This window comes from Amblyraja radiata, chromosome 2, assembly GCF_010909765.2.
Source record: "Amblyraja radiata isolate CabotCenter1 chromosome 2, sAmbRad1.1.pri, whole genome shotgun sequence".
NCBI classification, from domain to species: Eukaryota; Metazoa; Chordata; class Chondrichthyes; order Rajiformes; family Rajidae; genus Amblyraja; species Amblyraja radiata.
Genome location: NC_045957.1, coordinates 133,532,502 through 133,558,754, shown reverse-complemented (window position 1 = coordinate 133,558,754; position 26,253 = coordinate 133,532,502). Strand labels below are relative to the sequence as shown.

The 26,253-nt window shown below is 41.9% G+C and overlaps 1 protein-coding gene across 2 annotated transcripts in view; it reads left to right on the top strand.

Moving 5' to 3' along the window:
- mastl (microtubule associated serine/threonine kinase like) overlaps positions 1–26,253 on the top strand; it is a 51,313-nt gene that overhangs the window by 7,027 nt on the left and 18,033 nt on the right. For both annotated transcript variants that reach the window (XM_033016102.1, XM_033016107.1), the window contains 7 exons: positions 3,179–3,318; positions 7,802–7,890; positions 8,056–8,162; positions 13,339–13,483; positions 13,771–13,943; positions 15,199–16,554; positions 20,085–20,223. In XM_033016102.1, the coding sequence (XP_032871993.1) occupies positions 3,179–3,318; positions 7,802–7,890; positions 8,056–8,162; positions 13,339–13,483; positions 13,771–13,943; positions 15,199–16,554; positions 20,085–20,223 (2,149 nt within the window). The remainder of the gene's footprint in view (positions 1–3,178; positions 3,319–7,801; positions 7,891–8,055; positions 8,163–13,338; positions 13,484–13,770; positions 13,944–15,198; positions 16,555–20,084; positions 20,224–26,253) is intronic.

Sequence of the window (26,253 nt, the reverse complement as noted above, 5' to 3'; positions counted from 1 at the left end):
CGGGGAGATCAAGTCAAGTCAAGTCACATTTATTTATATGGCACATTTAAAAAACAACTCTCGTTGGCCAAAGTGCTTTACATTTGTTATAAGAATAGCACAACAAAACAGACTACATACATATATACATGTAGCCCTCATTCAGAGGACGTCAGGAAAGGCTTGGGAGTATAGATAAGTCTTTAGTTTTGACTTAAAAGAGTCGATGGAGGGGGCAGTTCTGATGGAAAAGGGGATGCTGTTCCACAGCCTAGGGGCTGCAACCGCAACGGCGCGGTCGCCCCTGAGCTTATGCCTAGACCGTGGGATATTCAGCAACCCCAAGTCGGCCGATCTGAGGGGCCTGGAGGTGGAGTGGTGGGTGAGAAGACTTTTTATGTAGGTGGGGGCAAGCCCATTGAGGGCTTTGTAGACATGGAAGAGTATCTTGAAGTTTATACGGAACCGCACAGGGAGCCAGTGGAGAGAGGCCAGGATCGGGGTGATGTGGTCCCTTTTTCGGGTGCCCGTCAGAGTCTCGCTGTGGCATTTTGGACCAGTTGCAGGCGGGACAGGGAAGATTGGCTGATGCCAGTGTAAAGGGAGTTGCAGTAATCTAGGCGGGAGGAGATGAATGTGTGGATGATCTTTTCCTGGTCATTAAACTGGAGGAATTGTTTTATTTTAGCTATCATCCGAAGCTGAAAGAAGCTAGCTTTTACCACGGCATTGACTTGTTTGTCAAATTTCAGTGCTGAGTCAAATATCACGCCAAGGTTTTTTACGTGAGGTTTGAGTAGTGGGGTAAGGCTTCCAAGGCTGCCTGCTATCATTTTGATTGAGTCCGAGGGGCCGAGAAGGATGACCTCAGACTTACTCTCGTTTAGTTGGAGGAAGTTCTGGACCATCCAACACTTTATATCCTCGAGGCAGTGGGTAAGGTTAAACAGATTAGATTGGTTTTTGGGCTTCAGGGAGAGATAGAGTTGGGTATCGTCTGCATAGCAATGGAAGGAAATGCCGTGCCTTTCAATGACTTGGCCTAAGGGGATCATATACAGGGAGAAAAGAATGGGGCCAAGGATGGAACCTTGTGGAACCCCACAGCAGAGATTAGCTGGGGAGGAGAATGAGTTGCCTATGTTAGTCGAGAAACTCCTACCTTTGAGGTAGGAGATGAACCAGCTCAGGGCAATGCCATCAATACCAACCCGATACCGGAGACGGTCAATTAGGATGGTGTGATCGACAGTATCAAATGCTGCACTGAGGTCAAGTAGGAGCAGGATTGCACAGTCGCCAGAATCAACGGTGAGGAGTAGGTCATTGTGTACCTTCAGCAAGGCAGACGTCAGATGGCGTCATTTTCAATTGTGACATGGCTGACGGGCCTCCCTCAACTGCGAAGGCGCGGCAGACAGACCCGGCAAGTGGGGGGCGCTGTATGAAGTTAATGTTAAGTTTTAAAAATAAATTACTTTGTAAAATTGAACAAAACTTGCACACCCCAGGCGAATGGTGAGTAAGGTGGGCCAAAAATTGTTGCGCTATCGTGAACCGTTTTTGCGGAGTTTCCGAAACAAACAAACAAACAAGATGAGAGTTTTAGTGAGATAGAGATAATAGACCAAGCGCCGTCCCGTTGGATCCCCTTCCCCAATGCAATATTCCACCACTCGCCCGTTCCTGTTGTGACGCCTAAGATCCCCGTTATGATGCGAGTCGAAATGGCGGTCCCCAACTACGCATGTGCGGATACTGGATGCACTGTGTACGCGCGGAGAGACGGCGTCATTTTGCTTCACTGCCGCGTCACCCGTGCCGTTTTCGGTTGTGTCGCAGCTCACTGGCCTCCCCCAAACTGCGCAGGCACGGCTGACTGACCCGGCAAGTGACCCTGTATGACGTTTAGTTAAAGTTTTTAAAGGAAATTACTTTGTCAAATCGAACGAAACATGCTACTGGCGAATGGTAAGCAAGGTTGGCCATAAATTGCTTGCACCGTTTTTTGCGGAGTTTCACGAACAAACAACCATATATACATACAAACAAACAAACAAACAAACAAGATGAGTTTTAGTAATATTCCCCAACGCAATATTCCACTACTGTCCCATAGCCCCCCCACTGCGCAGGCGCGGCTCATTTCCCCTCATCCCCCCTCATCCCCCAGCACTCCCTCCCCCTTCTTTCTTCTCTACTCCCCTCCCCATCACTTCTCCCTCCGTCTCCTTTCCCCTACCCTGTCATTCTCTCCTTCCCTCCATAACCCCTCTCCCCTCCCTACCCTCCCTCTATCTCCCTGCTCCCCCACTCCTCACTCTCCCCACTACTCGCTCTCCCCATCCCACTCCCCCACTAAACACAATGTTTAAATAACATTTCTCCTCCTGTCCCCCATCCCTCCCTCTCCTTACAACAATGTAACGAATCTCTCATTGCACTGGGAGTCCTGTCATTTGTTATCATTATAGACAATGGGTGCAGGAGTAGGCCGTTCGGCCCTTCGAGCCAGCACCGCCATTCAATATGATCATGGCTGATCATCCACAATCAGTACCCTGTTCCTGCCTTCTCCCCATATCCCCTGGCTCCACTATTTTTAAGAGCCCTATCTAGCTCTCTCTTGAAAGTATCCAGAGAACTGGCCTCCACCACCCTCTGAGGCAGAGAATTCCACAGATTAACAACTCTCTGTGTGAAAAAAGTGTTTCCTCAACTCTATTCTAAACGGCTTACCCCTTATTCTTAAACTGTGGCCCCTGGTTCTGGACTCCCCCAACATCGGGAACATGTTTCCTGCCTCTAGTGTGTCCAAACCCTTAATAATCTTATATGTTTCAATAAGATTCCCTATCATCCTTCTAAATTCCAGAGTATACAAGCCCAACCGCTCCATTCTCTCAGCATATGACAGTCCCGCCATTCCGGAAATAACCATGTGAACCTATGCTGCACTCCCTCAATAGCAAGAATGTCCTGAGTTGAGGAGTGTGCTGTTAGTGCAGACTTATTTTACTTGTACTGGGAGAAGAATCTTGTGGGGAAATGGCAGAAATTGCTGCCTGATGAGCTAATTTAAAATCTTTTTAAGTTATCTGAATGATTTTGTACTAAATGCTAGCCTCATTTAAATGTTTCCAAAACATACACTAAGTTACATGCTTTCCAGATAACTCAACTTTTATTTTCTCTCTAGGTTATGGAGTATCTTATTGGTGGGGATGTCAAGTCTCTCCTTCACATTTATGGTTATTTTGATGAAGACATGACAGTAAAATATATCTCTGAGGTTGCTGTAGCATTGGACTATTTGCACAGACATGGAATTATTCATAGGTACAGTAAAAGTGAAGTGACATTCATGAAGTGTGACTGTATGTTGAATTTTTCATTTCTTATTTCACTTCTCTGTAATGGGTTGATGTGCTGTTACATGATTACATGAGTATAGAGGTTGAGAGGTCTTTTATCCAGAGTAGGGGAATCAAGAACCAGTGGATATTGGTTGAAGGTGAGAGGGAAAGATTTAATAGGAACCCGAAGGGCAACTTTTTTTACACAAGAGTGATAGGTATAGGGAACGAGCTGCCAGAGTAATTAGTTGGGGCATATACTATCACAACATTTTAAAAAGCATTTGGACAAGTAAGACAACAGACAATAGAAAATAGGTGCAGGAGTAGGCCATTCGGCCCTTCGAGATAGCACCGCCATTCAATGTGATCATGGCTGATCATCCCCAATCAGTGCCCCGTTCCTGCCTTCTCCCCATATCCCCTGACCGCTATTTTTAAGAGCCCTATCTAGCTCTCTCTTGAAAGCATCCAGAGAATCTGCCTCCACCGCCCTCTGAGGCAGAGAATTCCACAGACTCATCACTCTCTGTGAGAAAAAGTATTTCCTCGTCTCCATTCTAAATGGCTTATTCCTTATTCTTAAATTGTGGCCCCTGGTTCTGGACTCCCCCAACATCGGGAACATGTTTCCTGCCTCTAGCGTGTCCAAACCCTTAACAATCTTATATGTTTCAATTCGATCTCCTCTCATCCTTCTAAACTCCAGTGTGTACAAGCCCAGCTGCTCCATTCTCTCAGCATATGACAGTCCCGCCATCCCGGGAATTAACCTTGTAAACCTACGCTGCACTCCCTCAATAGCAAGAATGTCCTTCCTCAAATTAGGGGACCAAAACTGCATACAATACTCCAGGTGTGGTCTCACTTGGGCTCTGTACAACTGCAGAAGGACCTCTTTGCTCCAATATTCAATTCCTCTTGTTATAAAGGCCAACATGCCATTCGCTTTCTTCACTGTCTGCTGTACCTGCATGCTTACTTTCATAGACTGATGTACAAGGACCCCCATACCCCGTTGTACTTCCCCTTTTCCCAATTTGACGCCATTTAGATAGTAATCTGCCTTCCTGTTTTTGCTACCAAAGTGGATAACCTCACATTTATTCGCATTAAACTTCATCTGCCATGCATCTGCCCACTCCCCCAACCTGTCCAAGTCACCCTGCATTCTCATAGCATCTTCCTCACAGTTCACACTGCCACCCAGCTTTTTCGGTCTTCAAGGGTCCAACTTTGGTCTTAACTAATTTTTCCCTCTTCACATTCCTAAAGAAGCTTTTACTATCCTGCTTTATATTCTTGGCTAACTTACCTTCATACCTCATCTTTTCTTCCCGTATTGTCTTTTTGGTTATCTTCTGTTGGTACATGGACAGCATAAGGTTAGAGGGATACAGCTAAATGCAGGCAGGTGGGATGTGTAGATGAGGCATGTTTGTTTGCATGGGCTAGTTGGGCTGAAGGGCCTGTTTCCAATCTGTATTACTCTGTTGCATTTTGGGACACAGTCTCTGCCTGAATGAACTTTTCTCCTGACATAAGCCAAAATGGTGAGATGCTGTCAGACTATTCAATAATAAGCTCAGCACAAAGTTTTATTTAATCCTTTCTACTTCTTATCCAATGTCATTCCTTTTGCTGTAACAGGAATTGGATATTGAGATGGAGTTGGAAATCCAGATGGCTCACTCTTCTCTTTTTAACTTGAAAATATTAAGACCTGGTGCAGAATCCTTTGGCTTTGATCTGAATTGCTGAACATAAGATTAAGAATGAATTTACAGCTCTGAATGCTTTTAAATCTTGTTCTTTATTTCTTTTGCTCTTTTTGATTAACATTTCACAGATTGATGTTTGTTCATCAGATTGATTTTTATTACTGCTGCTTTTTGCATTTCCCCATAGAATGTCCATTGACTCACTAACGTAGTCTTTGCCTTCTGTGGCTTGAGTATGGTAGGCTATGTAGGCAAGCAGTTTATCTCTTTCTGTGGTATTAGATCGCAGTATTATGCTCATCACTAACGTTGGGCTGTATTTTGTTCTGTTTATCTGTCTAAACTACCTGGACTGTCTAGAGGCAAACTCCTGATCAATTAATATTTTGATATCTTCCTCCTGTTTCTTTAACCCTTTCTCTTTTTTCCCAGGACCTCGTCTTGATCACTCCCCTATGTCTTAATTGAATCAATGAAATCTCTAAAGGATCTTTGGGCTTACCCCCTTAGTGTAGCCAGCTTCACAATCTCCTCGAGTTAAGTATCAAGAAGACAAATCATTGCCTTTGGCTCCTGCTGCAAAATTTATATTTTTACCACTGATCCCATTTGTATTTATTCCCACTATCCCTCAGTTAAACAGACATTGTATTGTCCTAATTTTATACTGAACTAAATTTCCAACTATTTATTCATTCCATTGCACCGACTGCTTGTTTGCATCTCAATAGCATTATCTATCTTGATCATGATTTTATCCTCATGATCTAGTTATTTATGGCCTCCTGATTGCCTTCCCTTTTTGCCACATTCATCTCCGATATAGATTTTCCAAAAGTTGCCACTCATCTGCTAAATTATATTCCATTCACTGATCACCTTTGCCTGAAGTATTGACTGCTTGTCCCCAAGGCCTTTTCTATAATCTCTTTCATCTCCACCCAGCCAACAAGTCCTTTTCCTTGTATCCTAGCTCCAGTTGCACATTCCCACATTACGTGTATGGCCACTGCACAAATCCCATGTCTGTCTATTTAATTATTTAGTTCTTTATTTCGAACAGAATAAAAAATAAAATGCAAGTAACAGCATACAAAAATACAAAACAAGAATATTTATAAAGTGTCATAAACAATATTTATAAATAAATGAATCGTATGTGTCTGAAAAGGAGCAGGAAGAAGCCAAAGCTTATTAATTCCCACCCCGTATTCAACTGCTTATAATTATCTTATACAAATTTAGCAGCTATATGTACACCATATGTACACCAGCAGCTATATGTACACCAAATTATTTACATTTATACACTAATCAAATATTTACAAAGCCATACAAAATAAGAGAGAGAAAAAAAACCAAAAATAAAAAAACCCTCATGTACTATAAAGTATCTCTTAGTCAAATATACAACCCATCACCCTTCCCAATACAATCAGTATAACAAATATCCCGCTCAAAATCACCTATCCTCATCCAAATATCCTTTTTTAAAAAAGTGTTTTTGTGCATCTTTTTAAACTGTATTATGTTTGTGCTCGGTTTTATCTCCTGTTCCAAACCATTCCACAAATTCACCCCGCAGATTGCCATGCACATACTTTTAAGAGTTGTTCTGACTGAGTTTTTTTAAATTAAGTTGACAACTCAAATTATACCCGCCCTGTCTTTCCATAAACAGTTTTTGTATGTTTCCCGGAAGTAAATTATTTCTTGCTTTGTACATCATTTGTGCAGTCTTAAATTTAACCAGATCGGTGAACTTCAGTGTATGTGACTTTAAGAATAATAAATTGGTATGTTCAAGATATCCAACGTTATTGATGATTCCTATTGCTCTTTTTTGTAATGTGCATAACGGCTGTCGGTTGGTTTTATGGTAGTTACCCCATATCTCCACACAGTAACTCAGATATGGCAATATGAGTGTATTATATAGAGTATGTAATGATTTGTCGTCCAGAATGCATCTTGAATTTCCCAATATTTCTATAGACTTTGCCAGTTTTGCTTTGACGTGGTTTATATGTGGTTTCCAGCAGATTTTGTAGTCTAAGATCACACCAAGAAATTTATTTTCATATACTCTTTCTATAATTATGTTATCTATTATCAATTCTACGTACATGTCCATAACCTTTATCTTTCCATTACTCCGCCACCCCCCACCTCTGTCTTGACTCGTATTAACTCTTTAAACTGTCCCTTCTGATGTTTGCCTTATTTGAATTATCATCAAATTTTCTCTAATCAGGCCACTCCAGAGTGCTGTGTAATATATTTCTACCTTAAAAGTGATACGTTAATTCTTGTAACAAGACAATCATTAAGGCCTTGAATGGTTGTGTTTTGTTTTAGATACTGCTCAACAGGGAATATTTGGAAGCAATATTTGTTAAAGGCCTAAATACTGACATTGATATACTTTATATTGCTTTTAGTAGAGCTACAGGGTCCACACTAACAATTCAGCAGCCACACATTAATTTCAAAATATAGATAGGGTGAATGCACACAGTCGTCTTCCCCAGAGTTGGGGAAATCAAGAACCAGGGTGAGGACTGGGAAAATCCTACCTTCGTTCGATTGGCCTTCTATCTATTAGAACAACTACATTTCCTTTATTGTCCCTCTGCGTATGTTTACGTGTGTCTCTTTGCATAAATTGGCCTTTGAGGAGAGATTATATTGGGGCATATTTTTGTATATAATTGCAATTTAATCTGATTTTGTGGTTTATTTCAGAGATCTGAAACCTGATAACATGTTAATTTCTAACCAGGGCCACATCAAATTAACTGACTTTGGTCTCTCCAGAGTTGCTCTGAACAGAGGTAATAATGAATTTGTGTAATATAAATTAATCTATTTTCTTATGCAATGTCGAACTGAAGTGCTCGAATTTCTGATTTTATATAAACTTAAAAAATTAAATTGTTATATTCCAACTAAGGGCAAATTGACGACAATATTTTCCAACTTTGCGTTTCTGTTTTAAGAAGTAAACATGATGGATATTCTGAACACACCTTCCATGATTAATCCGAAACTGGATTACTACCGTACTCCGGGTCAGATCTTGTCTCTCATTAGTTCTCTGGGCTTAGTAAGTACTAATTGTCATTATTTAAAGTAAGAAATGATATTGCCATATTTTTTTTAAATTGTCATGTGTGTAGATGATTTGTGATGGTCTATGTTCCTTTTCTCCCAACTTTTTTACTTCCTGATTCTTTCAAATTGACAATACTTTAACAGATTTCTGTGTCAAGACGAAAGCACAGAATTCTAAAAGTAAATAGTTAACATCTTAGCACTGCCTTTTGTGTTCAGATGCAAGGAACTGCAGATGCTGACTTACAAAAGACACAGCTGGAGTAACTCATCAAGTCATGCAGCATCTCTGGAGAACGTTGACAAGCAACGTTTTAAGGTCAGGATCCCTCTTGAGTCTGACGAAGTGTCCTGACCTGAAACAACATCTGTCCTTGTCCTCCAAAGATGCTACCTCGCCTGCTGAGTTACTCCAGCCCTCTATATTTTTTTCTGTTCAGACTTCGGATAGGATTGCTGCATTCAAACATTGTAAGTGGTAATATTGATGGGCAAAACACTGTGGGCATGTTTCCACATTTTCAGGTAGATGCCAGTGTTGCAGCTGTAATGAAACCGCTTGTCTTGAACTGCAATGAATGCTTTTATTATTTCAAGGATGTAGTCTGGTCCCAAAGCCTTTGAAGTGTCAATTTCCTTGGTGTTTCTTATTAACATGGACTTAATTGTATTAGCTGTAGTGGCTTCTGTGAAAGTTGCGTCGTCAGAGGAATCTAGCTAGATTAGTCAACTGGCAGTTTGACCTGATGATAATTATAATTATTTATGACGCACCTTTATAAATACTGCAACTTGCTGTCTTTGAAGGTGGGTATACTCTTGGAGGATCATGCTCTTCCTCTTGTCAGCTACTTTCTTGCCACTACCATTCACAGGTAGTGGACAGATTATGGTGGATTAAAATTTGGGTGCTCTTGATGGTCTGTAGCATCTCACAATACCCCATTTTGATTGTTCTAACTATATCATATCTAGCATGATTGTAGTGCCACATAATATGATGGATGGAGGCCATCCTCCTTATAAGGATGAGATTATGTCTCTACCAGACTGTGGCAATCCTTCGCTTGTGTTCATACGGTTGCTGTCTCTTCGAGACTTATTCTTGCAGCTATGTTCTGCATGACTCTGCCAGCTTTATCAGTGAGGATGCAGCCAAGCAACTCTGTGATAAGGCTTTGAAGTCTGCCATCCAGACTACATTTCCTGTACTTAATAATAATATAATAATAAATTTTATTTATGGGCGCCTTTCAAGAGTCTCAAGGACACCTTACAAAAATTTAGCAAGTAGAGGAAAAACATGTAAGCGGAATGAAATAAATAGTAGAGACATGACTAGTACACAAATTAAAGACAGAATTCAATTCAAAACACAATATGAGGCAATTCAAGCACAGATGAAAAGGGATGGGGACGTGGGGCTAAGGATAGGCAGAGGTGAAGAGATGGGTCTTGAGGCGGGAGGTGGTGAGGGACACTTGAAGATGGTGAGGGACACGGAATTGCGGATCAGTTGGGGGAGGGAGTTCCAGAGCCTGGGAGCTGCCCTGGATACAAGATACAAGATAGATTTATTCATCACATGTGCCAGATGGTACAGTGAAATGAAATTCCCATACAGCCGTACAATAAAAAAAGGGACGCAACACACTATAGGGTTTGACATAAAACATCCCCACACAGCAGAATCAAAGTTTCCCACTGTGTGGGAAGGCACCAAAGTCAGTCTCTTCCTCCATTGTTCCCCGTGGTCAGGGCCTCCCCAAGCCCTCCGCAGTTGCCGCTACGGGCGGCCCGATGTCCAGGACTGCTCGCCGGGGTGATACAAGCCCGCTCCGCGGTGAATCCAGCGCTGCGCCGCCGCTGTAGCAGCCCTGGTCCGGTTCCCGGTCCCCGGCAGGAAAGGCCGCTCCGATCCAGCTGGTAAGCCGCGAGGTGGGGGGCGAGGACGCGACTCGGAGAAATAGTCGCGTCCCCGCCAGGAAGAGACTGGGAAACGGTTTCCCCCTTACCCTGCCCCCCTCCCCCACATAGAAAAGTTAAAGTTTCCCTAACACAAGACTTTAGACTAACTAAAAATTTTTAAAAAGATTGAAATAACAGACTGTTAGGTAGAGGCTGCTGCCAGTGCAGCGCCCCTAGAGAAGGCTCTGTCCCCAAAACTGCGGAGGTTGGACTTGTGGATGGAGAGGAGACCGGCTGATGTGGATCTGAGGGACCGTGAGGGTTGGTAGGGGGAGAGGAGGTCAGTGAGATATGAGGGGGCCAGATGGTGGAGGGCTTTGTAGGTGAGGACCAGGATTTTGTAGGTGATCCGGTGGGAGATGGGAAGCCAGTGAAGTTGTTTGAGGACTGGAGTGATGTGATGCCAGGATTTGGTGTGGGTGATGAGCCGGGCGGCTGCGTTCTGGACCAGTTGGAGTCGTTTGATGTAGGTGGAGCTGATGCCAAGGAGAAGTGAGTTGCAGTAGTCCAGTTGGGAGGAGATGAAGGCATGGATGAGTCTTTCAGCAGCGGGAGGTGTGAGAGAGGGTCTGATTTTGGCAATGTTGCGGAGGTGAAAGAAGGAGGTTTTAATGACATGGCGGATGTGAGGCTCAAGGGAGAGGGTGGAATCAAAGATCACGCTAAGGTTGCGGGCCTGGGGAGATGGGGAGACAGTGGTGCCGTCGATGGTGAGAGTGGGGTTATTGATTTTGCTGAGTGGATTTGGAGCCTATGAGGAGGAATTCTGTTTTATCGCTGTTGAGTTTGAGGAAGTTATGTTGCATCCAGGTTTTTATAGCTGACAGACAGGTGTTGATATGGGAGGGTGGGGGGGGTGTTGTGGGGGGATTTGGTGCCGAGGTAGATCTGGGTGTCATCGGCGTAACAGTGGAAGCCCAGGTACTTGTTATTTTCATTTTTCCTCCCAGTGCTATTTGGAAGATTTTTGATCCATAAACAGACAAATGATCATCAGGAGACTGTTTTCCAGCCTGCGTTTATTCTAGTGCTATGAAACTTCGAGATCTAGATCCAATGTTGAGGACACTTCAGTTCACATATAAACACTGTTCTAATACATCTGGAGGACCTATTCTCCTGGTGGGACAGGAGGTAGAATGGCAATATGATGGAAGAGTCTGGCATGTTAACTCTGAAGTAAGATCATGTACAATTGTGCTAGGTTATTACTTGATAAGTCTGTGGCACAGATCTAATTTCGACAATTCCCTGGGGTGACTGCAAGATCAATGATACACAATGACCAAATGGCAGTCTGCGGTGGAGAAACATTATTTTGATTTGATGTATTAAATATGTGATTTTGCAAATTTCTCTTGTTTTCCAGGAGAAACATAGTAAAAGATTTTTAACTAAAATAACAAACCTTGTTTCAGGCATTACTGTTTTACAAGCCAACTGATTCAGATACTAAATATCTGAAATAAAATAAAAAATAATAAATGTTTTCAGCAGGTCAGGCAGTATCTGGAAAAGAAAACAATTAATTTGCAATTGGTGACTGACAGTGGATCATTTTGATGAATGATTGTGGACCTGAAATATTTACTCTCCTTACCTCTTGCAGATGCTGATCTACTGAATATTTCCAGCACTTTCCGTTTTAATTATGACCCAATGCAATATGTTTTCTGAAACATAGAAAGAAACAGACAGAAATTTCTTGGTTTTTGTAATCTAGCGTCTTTAAAAATAGTTGTGCAAAGAGCAATCAAAAGAAATATGCAACGGAGACACCAGTAATTTCCAACAGACCAGCAGATGGTATGTTATACTTCTGCAACTTGAACGGTGGTTCTCTAGTGACAGATGTAGGTTAAATATAAAGATTAAAACAGCTGAAAAGGGAATATGAAATACATTTTCAGATTCTGCTTTCATTTTTTAATGAAGGGGCGCAGCGGTAGAGTTGTCACCTTACAGCTCCAGAGACCCAGGTTCGATCCTGACCTGGCTGAGGAGTTTGCACGTTGTCCCCGTGTCCCATGTGGGTTTTCTCAGGGTGCTCGTGCTTCCTACACTCCAAAGACATGCAGGTTTGTAGGTTAATTGGCTTGGTATAATTGAAAATTGTCCCTAGTGTGTAGGATATGGTTAGTGTGCGGGCATCCGGAAGTGGCGGCGCTGTTGACAGCTGCGGCTCGCCTTCAGTCCGTCTGTTATTACTTTTTTTGTTGTTTTCTTTTGTCTTGTTTTAGTTAAATTTTAGTTTATATGTGTGGGGGGGGGGTGAAACATGTTTTTTTATCTCTTCCTTTGGGGGAATGCGACTCTTCTGGTCGTATCCCCCTTCTCTGCGTCTGCGCTGAGGCCTAATGGTGGGCGGAGCTGGCGGTCTCCAACTGCGACCAACCTCGAGGCTCCGGAGGCAGAGTCAGCCAGGACTTACCAACGCGAGGCTGGCCGAAATCGGAGCTGTGGCGGCGTTCCGGTGGTGGTGGCCCGGCTTCGGGGCTCGGCCGAGGGCCCAGTGGACGACATCGTCGGGAGCTCGCAGGTCACAGGTTGGTGACCTGTTTTTCCGGAGCTCCCGCAACTACAGCTGCGTCCGCTGGACTGCATGGCGGCATCTTCGGCAGCTTCGATCACCCCGGGCCACGGAGCTTGAACCGGCCCGTTTGCGGAGCACGGTTGAGCCGCGGGACTTACTCACCATCATCCGGCGGGGCCACAACAACGGAAGCCTGGATCGCCTCAGCGCAGAGGGAGAACAAGGAGGGAAGAGACAGAGACTTTAAGACTTTTGCCTCCATCACAGTGAGGAGGTGCCTGGTGAACTCACTGTGGTGGATGTTAATTTGTGTTTATTGTATGTTTTGTTATTTATTATTATATGTATGACTACAGGCAACAAAATTTCTTTCAGACCGAAAGGTCTGAATGACAATAAAGGAATCTAATCTAATCGCTGGTCGGCGTGGACTCTGTGGGCAAGATGGGCCTGTTTCCGCGTTGTATCTCTAAACTAAATTAAATTAGGCTTCGGCTCAAAATGTCTGAATTCCCTATTAACAATTGACAATGAATTCTCGAGATTATGCAAATTGTAAATTTTGGAAAAGCTCTATACTTTTACTAGATAGTTACTTTTTTAGTATTTGCATTTAGTTTTCCCTTTAAGTTGTTAAATGCCTAGGTATTTCTGTCTTTCTAAATAGAACACGCCAATGGGAGGAAAATCCAAAGATGCATCGCCACTGTTGAGCCCCATGATATGTAACAACGTTAATGTTTCCCTTGGATCATTTTGTTCTCCTCTGCCACAGAGTGCCAAAAGATGTAACAATGGTCTTGCAACTAAAGGTATAACTAATGAAAATAAGTGGATATTAATTTGTTTAAGCATGTTCACACTAAAACAATGTGGTGTTATTTGATTTTTAAACAAATACTCAGATTTTAGAAGTATGAAGGTATAACCAATGAAAATAAGTAGATATTAATTTGTGCAAGCATCTTTACAATAAAAATATGTGGTGTTGATTTCAGAAATGAAAACTTCTGATTTTGGAAGTTTGGTCAATTTTTTCTTAATTGGATTGTGCACCTCTTGTCTTGACATAGATCAATTGAGTATTTTCCTTCTGCAGGTGCTGACAGCTCATCTTGCAGTCCGAGCATGCCAGTGAAATATCTGACACCAGATTTTGCCCAATTAAGTACAAAGATTGCAGAGTCAAGTGCCAGCAGTCAATCACGTCTGATTCCCTCGAGCACCGAGTCAGGATGTTTAAAGAGTCCGCTGTGGGAAGAAGAACAGCAGGTTTGCCTTTTACAGTTCGGTTGTTAATTTTCAACATTTTCAGTCGTCATGTGTAGGAAGGAACTGACTCTGAAGAAGAGTTATGACCTGAAAAGTCACCCATTCCTTCTCTTGAGATGCTGCCTGTCCTGTGTAGGGCTGAGTTACTCCAGCTTTGTGTCTATTGTCAGTCGTCCTATGTATATATCTTAGTTCCAAAAAAAAGTAAGATAGTGTGCCTTAATGACTACCATCCAGTAGCTCGGACATCCACCATCATGCAGTGCTTTGAGAAACTGGTGGTGGCACACATTAAGTCGAGCCTCCCAACCAGCATTGATCCACTGCAGTTTGCTTACTGTCACAACAGGTTGACAGCAGACACGATCGCCCTGGCCCTAAACTAATTTGTGGAACAATTAGACAACAAGGACACGTACATTAGACGCCTATCTATTGACAATAGATATGCTTCAACACCACAATCCCATCAGAACTCTTCTCCTAGGCCTAAGAATTAGCACACCCCTCTGCCATTGGATCCTTGACTCTGACCCACAGACCATAATCTGAGGATGGGTGGCCACAACTCTTCCACAATAATTCTCAAGGTTAAGGTTTATTATTGTAACGTACCAAGTTACAGTGCAAAGCTTTGTTTTGCAAGCTATCCGAACAGATCAGATATACCTTGCATAGACACAAACAGCTCAAACTCAAGTATAATAGATAGAGCAAAGGAGAAGGTACAGAGTACAGAATATCTAGTTCTCTGCATTGTAGAGCATCACTTTGATGGACAAAGTCCAATGTCTTCAATGGGGTAAAGGTGAACCAAATAGCACCTTAGCTTATGGAAAAAATGTTCAGAAGCCTGATCTCAGAGGGGAAGAAGCTGTTCTGGAGTCCCGTGGTGCATGCTTTCAAGCTTCTGTACTTTCTGTGGAGTGGGAGAAGGAGGAACAGGATGGGACAAGTCTTTTCTTTTGGCTACTTTTCCGAGGCAGCATGAAATATAGACGGTGGAAAGTCTGTGGGCACCACCGTGATGCCGACTGCAAACGTTGATGGAATTAAAGCTGAATTTGGCCGTGCATTCATGAGTGTGTAGGGAATATAGAAGTGGACTGGGAACACATTCTTCTCAGGCACCACGTGTCTATGGTTGTGAGAAGTAGCTGATTTGGTATTTGAAGCAATTGGGCTATTATGAGTAAAGTACAAAGTCTGCAAGTTTTTTTTGTTTTGTACAATTTTAATTTTATTGTCTTTCCAGAGAAAAGAAATCGGAGAGCCTGATGCAAAAGTAATTGCAACCAGTGGAAAGTTTGTTATAAGCAGCTCATTTAGGAAGAATGATGTCCATCATAAAGACGATCTGGAGATGAATGTCTCTCCGGTTGAGAATGAAAGCCATCCAGGAAGAAGGCCAGGTGGAGTGACTGAGCATCTCCAGATTCGGGCTACTCCTCTTAACAATGCAGTTAAAGGCCTTGTCAAAAAATGCCTTTACAAATGTGTGGCAAAAGAAGAAGAAAAAGATACTTCACCCACAGCCGAAATGACCAAAGGCTCAGTCAAAAGACTATGTACCCAAAGCACTTCATCTACTTTGAGAAACAAAGTAAAGGAAAACCCAATGAATTTAGGACAACTTCTCTGCCACACAACATCAGAAGGAACTGTTCCATTTGAAAGTTTACCTCTCCCAGGAAGCCTGATGGATATATCATTGAGTGCTTCCCAAGATGATTATGGGAATGGAATGGAAGAGGAAATTGGTGTTAAGCCAAACAAGTCAAAGAGGACATTTGATCAGGTAGATCATAGCCCATTTTCAATTAACCCCCAAAGTAAGAAGGCTAATTCTGAATATAAACGAGGATACGAAATACCAGAATTCCAACCGATTCCTCACACAGGTTTAACTAGAGAAATAAATGCACTGGAATTAGGTTCTGGAATACATAATTGCGAAAGCCCTGATACGGCTAATGGGTGCTTTGAAGGGAATACCAGAAACTCTGAAAAGAGAACACCTGATACGTCCTTAGCCAAAAACCTACTTACTGAATTAGATGAGCAATGTGAAAAGGAGGATTGTAAAGGTGAACTCAGGAGAAGTTTTCAGATTGATGATAATGATAAGAGTCTGCAGAGAAGTCTAAGTTTATATTCAGCTTCTTCTGCTCAGGAAGAATCTTTCACGGAAATTCATAATGAGAAAGCATTTGATGTCAGCACAAAAGATTCTTCGTTTGAACAGGTTACAACTAAAGACCATATTTCTCCCCAGTTTTGCACCCTGCATAAAATACTGCCTTATTGTGCAGCTTCAAAGCACCAGCCTATCTGTGCTGACAGTAACAAGTGCACCAACCATTCAGCAGAAATATGCCATGATCTTCGTCCTTCACTCCTTGTCAATTCACTGGCTTCAAACCAAAATAAATCTAATGTTCTGTTCCGAAGTTATTGCAGTCCAATATATGAATCTGATTTATCTGTAAAAACCGGGATGAGTTTGGAGTCGAGAGAAAAAATGGATACATCCCTTTGTACTGGGAGTTACCCACAAGCAGTGACACCTCTGTCAAGAATCCATTTGTACAAGCTAACTGGATCATTTCAGGTAACTTATCTCCTGGTTACATGAATAATGGAATAATGGACCTGGAAAACTCTAATTAATTTATGGCAATGTGGATTGAATGCAAAGGATAAAGATGCATTTTTAGCTAATGTTATTGTACGATATGTGAAAAGTTCCACAAAGTTTCTTCCAGTCTATGTACAGATGGTAAATTCAATGATGCTTTATTGTCACATGTACCTGGGTGCAGTGAAATACTTTGTTTTGCATACAGCCCAGTAAAATCCTGCAGCAGACCTCGCCTTGGCAGTACACAAGTGTCACGACCTTTTGGCCCCGACAAAGTTACAGAAGTTCACCAAACAGTTTTATCTACTGCTTGACACAGCACCCGACAGCATGCCTCCACCTCCTCCAGCCCACCCCCCTCCCCCACCTGTTCTTGGGACCCATCCTTTGCTCTCCAGGCCACCCTCGCTCTCGGCGGTTGCTCGCAGGTCCCTCCACACTCTCATGGCATGGGTCCTGTCGACATCCATGGTGGGCATCCAGGCCAACTGGAGGGTTAGGCCCCACTCGCGGGAACTATGCACTTTCTCGAATATTGTTTGGTTTTAGCTACCCAGCTATATGAAAAATGCCATTATGCTGGAAAGAGTGCAGAGAAAATTCATGAGGGTGTTGCCAAGGCCTGAGCGCTAGGGAGAGGTTGGGCAGGCTAGGACTTTATTCCTTGAAGTGTATGATGCTGAGAGGTTACTTTATCTTGCACTAAACATTGTTCCCTTTGTCCTGTAACTGTACACTGGATGGCTTGATTGTAAGCATATATAGTCTTTCCACTGACTGGATATCACACAACAAAAAAACTTTTCACCATCTTAGCATATGTGACAATAAACTAAAACTTTTTATAAAATCATAAGGAGAATGGATAGGGTCCATGCACCGAATCTGATTCTCTGGGTAGAGTAATCAAGAACCAGAGGGCATAGGTTTAAGGTGAGAGTGGAAAGGTTGAATAGGAACCCGAGCAGCAACTTTTTCAATAGGAGGGTGGTAGGTATATGGAATGAGCTGCCAGAGGAAGTAGTTAGGCAAATATAATAACATTTTAAAAGACATTCGGCCAGATTGATGGAAAGGAAAGGTTTAGTGATATAGGCCAGAAGCAGGCAAATGGGACCATCTTAGATGGGGCATCTTGATCAGTGTGGATGAGTTTAGCTGAAGGGCATGTTTCTATGCAACATGAGTATGGCACAGCAAACATTAATACTGTTTTTGTGATCGTGCGTGTCTATCAGTGGGCCATTAGTTTAAAATCTCCCTCTAGTGGAGAAAGCATCACAAAGGAACTACACAGTTTGTATTTTTATTTGACTGGATTTTGATGGTAAGACAATGGCTTTCGGCTATTTATTGAGCTCATTTGAGTTTAGGAGATTAAATGAGGACTTAATTGAGTACCTCTGGGACGGTGTGATGGGGAAGAAGCATATAAATTTGTTTCATGGAGAAGTAGAGGCTTGATTGACACATACAAAATCCTGAGGGGTCTTGACATGGATGCAGGAGAACCAATCTAAGGGTAGTGGAAGTGTCTTTACATATATTTAAGCTTAATAGATTCTTGATGAACAAGAAGTTAAAAAGTTATGTGACAGATAGGAATGCAGCATCAAGGTTAAAGCCAGATCAGCCATAATTTTATAAAATGGTGGATGAGGCTTCAGGTACTAGGTGACATTCGTGCTTCTAGTTCACATAGACAACCAGCCTGAATGCACTCCAATCCAGGCAACATCTTTGTGGGCATCTTCTGTACACTTGCCAAAACGTCCACATCTTTCCTCTAGTGTGGCAGCCAGAACAGGACGCCATATTAAAAATGTGGCTGACCATAGTTTTATACAGCTACAACATGACTTCCCCACTTTTATACTCTTTGCCATGACCGATGAAAGCAATTGTGCCATACGCCGCCTTTACCATCTTGTCTACCTGTGCTGCCACAATCAAGGAGTGTACTTGTTTTGCCATGTAGTGTCATAGAGTTTTGCAGTGTGAAAACAGGCCCTTCGGTCTAACTTGCCCACACCGGCCAACATATCCCATCAACACTAGTCCCACCTGCATGTGTTTCACCCATATCCCTCCAAACGTGTCCTATACATGTACCTGTCTAAATGTTTCTTAAATTTTTGCAATAGTACCTGCCTCAACTACTTCCTCTGGCAGCATGTTGCTTACAACCACTACATTTTTTTTGTTTAAAATGTTGACCCTCAGGTTCCTATTAAATCTTTCCCCCTCACCTTAAACCTATGTCCTCTGGTTCTCGATTCCCATAGTTTGGGCAAGAGACTGTCTTCTACCCGATCTATTCCTCTCATGATTTTGTACAAACCATCATCACCCCTCTTCCTTCTGCCTTCCAAAGAATAGAGAACTAGCCTGCTCAACCTCTCAATCTTTAGTTCAGGCCCTTGAGTCCTGGCAACATCCTCATAATTCTTCTCTGCACCCTTTCCAGCTTGACAACATATTTCCTATAGCATAGTGCCCAAAACTGAACACAATACTCTAAATGAGGCCTCACAAACGTCTTATACAGTTGTAACATGACCTCCCAACTTCTACTCTCAATACTCTGACCTGATGAAGGCCAATGTGCCAAAAGCCTTTTTGACCACCCTAGCTACCTGTGAGGCCACTTTCAACTCCTATATCCCTCTGCTCCACAACACCCCCCCAGAACTCTACCATTCATTGTGTAAGTTCTGCCCATGTTGGTGCTCCCAAAATGCAACACCTGCATTCCTTTTCAAACATTCCTCCGCCCAACCGATCAAGATCCTGCTGCAATTTTGACAACCATTATTTACAATACCACCCACTTTTGTGCCATATTTACAATGCTACAGATTTGACGTCTGCAAGAAATATCATTACACTAATGTTCCATGACAGGCATCTGACTAAACCCATTTAGACAACAGTTTTACATTCAATTTTAATACACGCTCACATGCTCTTTCTTCACGGTTTGAATTTGAAGGCGCAGGTCAATCCAACCTATACTATTTGTAGGTTAGCAGGAAACTCTTTCAAGTTTATTACATACATGGAAACTGATTATTCTTTTCTGCTCCCTCCATGCTTCACCACAGAGAGTGGTGAATCTCTGGAACTCCCTGCCACAGAGGGTAGTCGAGGCCAGTTCATTGGCTATATTTAAGAGGGAGTTAGATGTGGCCCTTGTGGCTAAGGGGATCAGAGGGTATGGAGAGAAGGCAGGTACGGGATACTGAGTTGGATGATCAGCCATGATCATATTGAATGGTGGTGCAGGCTCGAAGGGCCGAATGGCCTACTCCTGCACCTAATTTCTATGTTTCTATATGTGAATCCTGACTTGTAGAAATGGCATTTTTTAATCCATCTGAAAATCTTGTTCTTGTAATTTATTTTAATATGTGGAGTTGCTAGGATCATTCTTCTTCATAATCTGCATGTTCCATTTAATTGAGATCCTCGTTCTTTTTTCCTATTTTGTAACTATTCAGACTCCACTGCCAGCGATTATGCAAACTCCTTATAGAACTCCCAAAAGTGTGCGGAGAGGTCCGGCCCCAGCAGAGTGGGATAGAATTCTGGGAACACCCGATTACTTGGCCCCTGAACTTCTCCTGAGGATGCCACATGGTAAGAGAAGCGACCATTTTAAATTGAGACACAAGCGGCTGCAGATCCTGGAATCTTGAGCAAAACCCAAACTGCTTGAGAAACTTGGCGGGTGATCCGCAGATTTCCTCCAGCAATTTGTCTTTTGACCATTTTTAATATCTTGTACATGAAACTTGATGCTATCAAAATAGAAAATATTGGAAATACTCGGTAGCTCTATGGATATTTGTAAAGAAGAAAGTAGTTAAAACTGCTTACACAGACCCAGTCTCAGCTAAATGTAAAGCCAGTCAAGTCCTTAATTAAATTAAAAAAGGCAAATAAATATAATCTAAGTCTTCCTAGTCTGGCTGGTGCTGGACCACAGAAAATTTGGACCGCTGATCATCTTCCTCTGAGCAGGAGACATGTTCTGTTTAAGTAAGACAACCTCAAGTCATCTAATGATCGGAAATACTATTGGTTGAGATCACAAAAATTGCACTAGTAGATTAATTTACTACAGATCTTAGTTAATTTTAGATCTTTTTATAATTTAATTATAATTAGTTGCTTAGTATGGATCTATTTTACAGATTGAAATCATCGCAGTTTCTGGACCACATAGTGTCAGATTACAGAGTTTAAACCTGTAGTAGCCTGAGCTAAAATTAATGAATTGAATCTCATGCCAACTGTTTAAGTATGAAAGCATGAATTTATTTTAGAATTGAATATGTATTTTGGGTGAGGCAATTAAGACATTCGATGAAATCTGAAAATGATTAAATTGACGATCAAATAAAGTAAATGCAAAAGGGAGAAAAGACAAAGGTTAAATAAATTAACAGGAAAATGGATGCATGAAGACTATAATAAAATCTAGTAATCTACAAAAGGTTCACGTTAAATCTTCTGCTTCACGTGTTTCCTGATTCTTGAAGCACATGTTTGCATACTGCCACTTTCACATTGGTAATGCACAGAAAACTAATGCCAGCAAAGCCTGGAAGTGATGAATTTAGAAGGATGGATCAAAGTTTGATTCCAGTATCATATTTTGAAATAAACCAGAGAGGATGAAGATCAGAGTTTCAGTAAGGACACACTGTGTATGTGGTTCTGTGCAGGGGAAGGATTTAGCATTCCGAGCAGACAGTAGGGTTGGGGCGTGCACAATTGTCTGCGTCAAAGGAATGATATTTTCAAGGAAGAGTTTATGGGCCTAAAAGTAATTTAGCTAATTGAGAATGTGAAGGACATTACTGTTGGCTGCAGTACTTTGCTCGCTAGACCATTTTGAGGCAATGTACTGTTGTTTCAGTTTTGCTGCAATAAATCTGAACCATTAAAATTAACAATGTCACAGTTATCAGCTCTTTTCAGAACTTTATTAGTGATGGTATTATAGCCGGCTTGCAAAATGTATTTCATATTTTAAGCATTTAACATTTAATTCTACTATAATGGCAGTTTTTACAACGTTCTCGAAGTCCAACTTCGATGGCTATTAATTATCTGAGACGATTTGAAGGTATAGCCTAACGCACACAAGACACATATGACAGCAAAGATGAATCTTCCAGACTTTGTTTCTTGATTAATTGTTTTATTGAAGTAATACAAAACAAAGAAACAGCATAACTTTCTGTTCTTAATCGCTGTTCCATTCACATCATATAAATCACATAAAAACTTCTTCTTATAAAGATATGTTGTCTCGTAACGTGCGTGTCGTGATCATGGTAAAAAACTATTTCCCCTCGTTCTCTGACACCAAACTGAAATTTCTAATCTGAGAGCCTGCACCAGACTCCTCTAACAAAAGAACACACCAGTATCAAATCCCACCTACAAAAGTACAGGCAGATAAAAACTAAAACTAAAAATATCAGACATGATTCCCTAATTTGAGGAAGGACATTCTTGCTATTGAGTGAGTGCAGCGTAGGTTTACAAGGTTAATTCCCGGGATGGCAGAACTGTCATATGCCGAGAGAATGGAGTGGCTGGGCTTGTATACTCTGGAGTTTAGAAGGATGAGAGGGAATCTTATTGAAACGCATAAGATTATTAAGGGTTTGTACATGCTTGAGGCAGGAAATATGTTCCTGATGTTGGGTGAGTCCAGAACCAGGGGCCACAGTTTAAGAATAAGGGGTAAGCCATTTAGAACGGTGACGAGGAAACACTTTTTCTCACGGAGAGTTGTGAGTTTGTGGAATTCTCTGCCTCAGTTCTCTGGATACTTTCAAGAGAGAGCAAGATGGGGCTCTTAAAGATAGCAGAGTCAGGGGATATGGGGAGAAGGCAGGAACGGGGTACTGATTGGGGGATGATCAGCCATTATCACATTAAATGGCAGTGCTGGCTCGAAGGGCCGAATGGTCTACTCCTGCACCTATTGTCTATGATAATAATACTGACTTAAGCTTAATGGCTCGTACATACCGGCCCCTAATTGTTCTGCGTGTATAATGAGGCAATTACCAATAAACATTAAAAAAGGAGCTATAAAAGCTTGTCATATCTCAAAAATCAAAAGTAATAAGCATTATACATTAGCATTCAGACTTCTTTAGCGATTCTTCCATCTTCACCTTCACCTTCTAGAAGCAGACATATCTTGGTTATTGGTCTTACTGAAGTCGTACTGTACGCACCAAACCCTTAACGTCTGGCAGGATCTCCAGTATCTTTCCCATCAACCAAGAACCTCGTGGTGCAGTAGAATCAACCACCAAAACGCTATCACCTGGAATAAAATTTCTTCTAACCCTTGACCATCGTTGTCGTTGTTGGATTAGAGGCAAATATTCTTGTCTACCATTTCCAAAAAAGATCTACCAAAAATGCTAATTTCGTTGAATCTTCTTTTTCTCTTTGGTATTTTAAATACGTTCATTTTAAGATTAAAATAAACATAATAAAAGACGAACAAAAACATATTAATAAAAATAAAAGGGTTTGTTCTGCAAAATTTGGATTCATTCAAAAGGCCGCACGTAATGGCCTAGAAGGCCGCATGCAGCCTTAAGGCCGTAGGTTCCCCACCCCTGGTCTGGACCTTGCAGTAGTTGACAGTTAAGTGATGTTCTTTTGAAGGCTGCAGCACAGTCAAAGGTCTCAAGGTCCCTTTCTTTGAGTGATACACCCCATGGTGTGCAATATACCAAATCTCTCCATCACTTTGATTCAACTGGTCTGTTGGTACCATTTCGACATCATTGTCAATCATTTTCTTTAGGAAAGATGTATATTCATCTTGAAATTTTGTATTCTTGCCAAATTTGCTTTTCAGATTCTGGGTGCACTGTTCTGCAATGCGACAATTATTCAGCAGACTAACACTTTCCTGTTTAAAAAGCAAGTCTAGACAATAGTGTCTGTCTATCATCTTTACATAATATCCAGGAACTTTAACTCTTCTCTGGACATTTCTTCTGATTCCTTACTGGTACTTTCACTGAAGTCATGATTGTATTGCTTGATCAATAGCTCCTCTAATTTAACAGTAGATCTTTGATTGACAGCAGCAGCAGGGTGGTTATTCTGGTTCCTGCTTCTGTTGTTCCTTCTCAAAGAGCCATAGATAACCCATCCGAATAGGGTTCTTACAGCAAATGGTCTGTCCCCTTGACTGCTGACAAACTCTTTAGGTTCCAATGCCTTCGAATCATTTGTTCCGATTAGTAGGTCGATACCAGAATTGACCAACTAAGGCCATTGTTTCAAGTCTTCTTGCTTAGGTATATTTAGATGAGAAACAGATTTATATAAAATTGTCTTCATCCAGACTAGATATTTCCATACCAGTAATATGATGACTATTGCAACATTTCTCCTCATTCATGGTACTCAAGAAAATCTTAGTCCTTTCTCCTGTAATGTCCAGCCTTCTCATCAAGCTTACTGCGCAAAAGGTAGCCGACCTCCCATGATCCAAAAATACATATGTTTGCAACACTGTATTCCCCTGGCCGTTCCTTACCTTTACTGGTAAAATGGAGAAAATACAGGTTTCTACCCCGGCCCCAATATGTGCATTTATTTGAGGTGAGGTAACAGCATCACTAGTAGCTGGCTTCTCCTTCTGTTCTATTTGCTCCGGCTTCTTTTCCGTATTCTTCTGTTCAGTGTGAAATAATTCAGGATGATCTTGATTGCATTTACTACAAGTTATACGACTCTTGCAGTCTGTAACCACGTGTCCTTTCTTCAAACATCCAAAGCAGATTCCCTTCTCCTTTAAGAAGTCCATCTTTTCTTTATATGTCTGAAGAAGGGTTTCGGCCCGAAACGTTGCCTATTTCCTTCGCTCCATAGATGCTGCTGCACCCGCTGAGTTTCTCCAGCATTTTTGTGTACCTTTTTCTTTATATTCCTTCTTCTTGAATTTTCGACACCCTTATGGTGTGACCAACCTCATCACATGACAAACAGATTTGCTCAATAGTAGATGCATCTCCATTCATTCCTCCTGTCGTTTCTACAGGTATTATAGCGTTAGCAAAACTGCTTTCCTAAGGTCCTGATCTTCCTTGTGTTTTAGTAAAGGTAGAACCTTTAACAGTTGCTGTTTTAGAATCTTGAATATTCCCATGGTGCAGATTTGACATTAACCATACTTCCCTTTCCATGAAACTCACCAGATCATGGCTTCTCATTACTCTACTTCCAATATCAGACTTGCTCTATCCCTCCACTTATCTCTAAGCTTTTAGACCAATTTTAGAATGATAATTCTCATATCACTAACAACATTCATTTCTTCCATGTGGTCGAGATTTCTCATCAAGCTACAACAACCTCCAATAAATATCGCGAACTCATGCAATGCCTTCACATCTTTTGCCTTGATAGCTGTCCAAACATAGGCCTTCATGTATGCATTAGCAATCTTCTGTTCGTCACCGAAATGTTCTTAAAGCAATTTTCTTGCCATTTGATAGACCTCCTCTGCAGGTAAATTTGGACAACTTATTACAAGCTGCTTTGCATATCCGCTTGTGTAGTGCTCCAGAAATCGTAAGCGATCTCTTTCATTAGTAGTTTATTTCCACTCCTTTATGAAATGCTATTATGAAGGTTTCATATTGCAAAGGATCACCATCATACTTGGGGAATTTCCATTGGGTGTAAGGTGGAAGAGAGAATGTGTTGAGCTAGGAGCTCGCTGATTCTCATTTAATTCCTCACTAATTCATAGAATTCACTTTGAGATCCCTGGCTAGGCGCAGATGGATGATGAACAGGCCTCTGAAAATCTTGGCTTGTAAAAGCCTGTGTATTGGGCCTCTGAGAAGGATGCTGGATCGCTGGCTTATTACGAGCTTTAACAGACAGCCCAAAAGTTGTTTGCTTCGTTCTAGCTCCTTGTTGCTGAAATGAAGTTTTGCCGACCGCCCACCCACTCAATGTTAGCTCTGAGTCGCGAGACCAAACTGGCTTTGGCTATGGGTTCGATTTAGCTGTTACTCCCAGTTTAGCAGCTCCTTCTTGGATTAAGGAACTCTCCTTCTGAGATATTCTCGTGTCGCATCTTGTTTGGCCTTCCAATATCTCCCTCCTTGCTCTGGCAACTGCCAGCCTCGTGGCTATTTCCAGTCGTTCCTTCTCCTTCCTCAACTGCCTCTTTCATGCCTCAGCCTCTCTCTAACTATTCACTTCGTTCCTCAGCCTTTCTCTTTAGCTGTTCTTCTTGCCTTTTCAGCTGTTCTTCTTGTTCCTCAATCTCATATTTTTTCTCCAATGTGGCAGCTTCTAGCGAGAGAGCAGCTAATCAGCTTCGGCTTCCATTTGAGCAGACACCCATGTCGTTGAACTGGCTACAGAACCAGATTTTCGTCCAGATCTTCATGTTGAGACGTTTGAAATACTATCCTGTGGTCCAATTTCTTCTCCTTGTTTCATAGCACTTGTTGCATAGAACATCCGACTGTAGGTTGCGAAAGATTTCAAGTAACCACTTCTTCACATACTCTACAAAATCATCAAAAAATTCCACTCTTTCTTGGAACCACTGGGTGTGCCTTTCGAGTTCTCCCTCAGGCAGTTGTAAACCCAGCA